This window comes from Musa acuminata, chromosome BXJ3-6 (assembly GCF_036884655.1).
Source record: "Musa acuminata AAA Group cultivar baxijiao chromosome BXJ3-6, Cavendish_Baxijiao_AAA, whole genome shotgun sequence".
NCBI lineage: Eukaryota > Viridiplantae > Streptophyta > Magnoliopsida > Zingiberales > Musaceae > Musa > Musa acuminata.
In genome coordinates, this window is record NC_088354.1 from 41,237,717 (window position 1) to 41,241,084 (window position 3,368).

General features: G+C 46.6%; 1 protein-coding gene across 2 annotated transcripts; it reads right to left on the reverse strand.

The window, feature by feature from the left end:
• Positions 1-259: 259 nt before the first annotated feature.
• Positions 260-2,674, reverse strand: LOC135641535 (RING-H2 finger protein ATL46-like). Of its 2 annotated transcripts, XR_010497744.1 has the most exons (3): positions 2,356-2,674; positions 697-2,230; positions 260-571 (listed from the first exon to the last, which is right to left on the reverse strand). XR_010497744.1 is itself a non-coding variant. In XM_065156931.1 (2 exons), the coding sequence occupies exon 2, from the start codon at positions 2,212-2,214 to the stop codon at positions 1,066-1,068; it is 1,149 nt and encodes a 382-aa protein (XP_065013003.1). In that variant the 5' UTR covers positions 2,215-2,230; positions 2,356-2,674; the 3' UTR covers positions 260-1,065. The 2 variants fall into 2 exon arrangements, 1 of the variants encoding a protein (XP_065013003.1); XM_065156931.1 differs by having other exon boundaries at positions 260-2,230.
• Positions 2,675-3,368: the final 694 nt, after the last annotated feature.

A 3,368-nucleotide genomic window follows, 5' to 3' on the forward strand; every position in this document is an offset into this window, starting at 1 on the left:
TCTTTCTTTTCTCTCACAGTGTGACCCATGATGGGCAGTCCTTTAGACATACTACTGCCACAGATAACAATGTGTATTTCTGCAGATCATGATGAAAGCTGTATTCATAGAAATTAAATGTTTGCTGTTATACTACATCTTCATTTTCTTTGATGGAATAGATGTTATTATTCTTCTGATGTCAAGCACAATCATTTTTGTTTAACTTTTTGAAAGAACTAGAGGGGAACACCCCCTGAAAGCTAGATGTTAAGCACAATTGATGTAGAATTCATGTTTGCCAGTAGAAATCAAACCATAGAACTTAGTCTTTCAAGCCTTATACAAGAAATGTTTTGCTTAGAGATACAAAGTACCAAAACAATATATATATATATATATATATATATATATATAATACTCAGAGTGTGGCTTTGCTCCATGTGACCTTTTCCACACAGCAGAGGTTATTGACAGGAACAGCTGTTTTCAGTGTCTTCCAAAGCCTGTACTCAACACAAAGCCAGAGGGCTATAACAGTGGCCAAATGCGCAGATGCTGCTCTCATCAACAGAATCCACTCCCCATCATCCTATAAGCAGAGACAACAAGAACTATCTCATAAATGACCAACTTACAGTAGAAGACCTTTGGATAATCCTAAGCTGAGGTTTATGACTAAGCATCTTTGGAACTTTCAGGGGATTGGGAACCTACAGGATCACAAGATGACATCAAGTTTTCTCCACAGGTTGGGCCCTGTCAGTGCTCTCTGACTTCCTAGTTGAAGCTTGAAACATAGGAAAGCTCAAGGCAAGTAGATGATAATTTTCTTGTTCTCTTCTGAGCTGAAACTGTAGGCAATGCCCATCTAAATCTTCATCAGAACATGTGAAAGCACAACACAGGGCAAGTAGATGCTTGATGTGTGTTTCTTGGATCTTCTACTCGTCAACTATCTCCCGAACGTACCTTCTAACATCAGCAGTGGAATGAATCAGGTGCATGTCGAAGGAGCACGCCAAGATTTGCAGTAGATGAAATGGAAGAGAAGCAAGAGAGAGATGGTCTTGAAGGAGCCATGCTTCATGCATCCTCCAAATCTGGCCATAGCCATGGCAAGCCCCCATCAAAAGCAGCAGCAGCATCTGCACATGTAGGAGGAAACTTGCCCCTCCTCTCAGACCATTGCCAGATCTTTGACACAGAGAAGCTCTCATCTCTGTAGCCAACGCCCAACCTCATCCCCTCATTGCTCACAGCTTCCCCACTGTACCCTGTTCCTCTGTCGTCTCCGTTCCTTGCGGTGCCAGAAAGAGTCACTTGGAGGTTGGAGTCAGCGACCACATACTGATACGAGCCCATGGAGAAGCAGCGCCTGGCATCCAAATTGCTGCTGCTGGTCTCCCCCACTTCTCTCCTCACGCTCTCGACGTCGATGCCGATGCCATCATCATTGACGTCGATGTCGACATCGACGCTGAGGTCTCCATCACTCAGGTTCTTGAACTTACCCAGCCTCACAGGGAACACCCTCTTCTCCGCCGCAATGTCATCTCCGTCGGCATCCCGGGGAGCCGAGAATCCCTCCTCCTCCCCCTCTTCCTCCCTCGGGTCGTCGAGATCAAACATGGGATTCTCCACCGTCAGCCCCTGCAGGAATATGGCTCCCCGGCAGAGCGGGCAGGTGGAGTTGGAGAGCAGCCACGCGTCGATGCAGTTGAGGTGGAATGCGTGGCCGCACCCCGGCAACAGTCGAAGCTTGTCTTCCGGGGCGAACTCGGATAAGCAGACAGCGCAGTCGAACGGGTCCTTGGAGCCAAGGATCTCCTTGTAGAGGAACAGCGGTAGCGCGTCGATGAAGGCCTGGTCCAGGCCGGAGTCATGGAGGTGGAACAGCTGCTGGAGCTGGCGTTGGAGGGAACCGGAGCCACCGGAGAGATCGGCGGCGCGGCGGCGCGCATTGGAGTGCGGGGAAGATGAGGTGGCGGCGGAGGAAGGGCGCTTCCTGATGAGGAACCTCACCAAGAGATGGAGGAGGCCGGAGACGAAGAAGATGAGTGCGAGAATGACTATGGTGAAGAGGGCTGCTGGGCTTATCCTGCTGCTTGCGGAGGATGCTGTTGGCGGAGCTTGGGATGACGGGAATGGGAATGAGTCCCTTCTCAAGATGCTAAGACCAGGAGGAGGATGAGCTCCGTGCCTGTTCTTGCCATGGGAGAGAAGCCAAGCCATCTCCTTCCTTGGTGATCTGAGACAAAAACCCAAGTCATCTGAAGACAAAATCACGACTAGTCCAATTCCAGATCACTTGCAAGTCATCAACGAGGAAGGGAGAGCATCTCCAAGGTTCAAGCTCACAACAAGATCACATACCAGAAACCGAAGAGGAAAGCTTGGGAGCTCACAACTACACACCCAATCCCTCACCATGCGTGCCTCCCTTCCCCAGGAGCAGCATGGAAGAGGAACGAAGACCTCCACTTGCCTGTTCTCGGGAGTGTTCTCCACCTCAGCGGTGGATATTCCTTGGATTTGATGGGTTTGGTGTTAGCTCTCTGGATCTACTCTCAGCTACCCTTCTTCTTCTTCTTCTTGTTCATGTGCCAACACAGACGTACCATTTGTTAAAGAAAGAAAGAAAGAATGTGCACACCCATGGCCATGGCCATGGTGGTGGGTTTTGTAGTTGAAATTAGATGAGAACAAAAAGCAGTCTTGTCCACTAAAAAGCCTTCGGTTCTACACCTCATAACCCCTGCGCTACTTATCAGACTACCCTTGTCCCATTAGCTTCACCCTTCTCTCTAGCTTCCAAAACACTCTCTGGTGCAAATCATTTTTGTGGACATCATCAAATGCTGATCCACCATTATTCTCATGTTCTTGACCCATCTGCTGGAGAGGTAAAATGTCTGCAAGCTGATGCCACCATGGATGGAATAGAATTTAGATTCACCAGTTTCAAAACCATCTCATCTCAGCTGCCTAAGGAAGAAAGTAGGATTTGTGGCTGAAGGTACAGTTGTTGGCCAAGTAATTGAGAAGCATTTTCTACAAGTAAAATTATCTACCTATCACTTATATCGATCGGATTGATATCCTCTCCTCAGTTCAGAAGAAAAGAAAAAGAAATCTAACTGATCAATTATTTAGACATCAAATCTTACTGATAAAAGTAAAATCTAGCATAAGATGTTCTAAAAAGAAATGAGGAAAATACTTGCAGTCTATTTCTTTTGGAATTCTGATATTAAGAACTGAAAAATCAAAATAAATGCATGAAAATGTACCACAAACAGTACCTTAAAGATGTCAGAGATTTTAATTTGCCAGCAATTAGTTTAGCACTACAGGTACACATAAATGTGGAAAATGCCAACACAGAA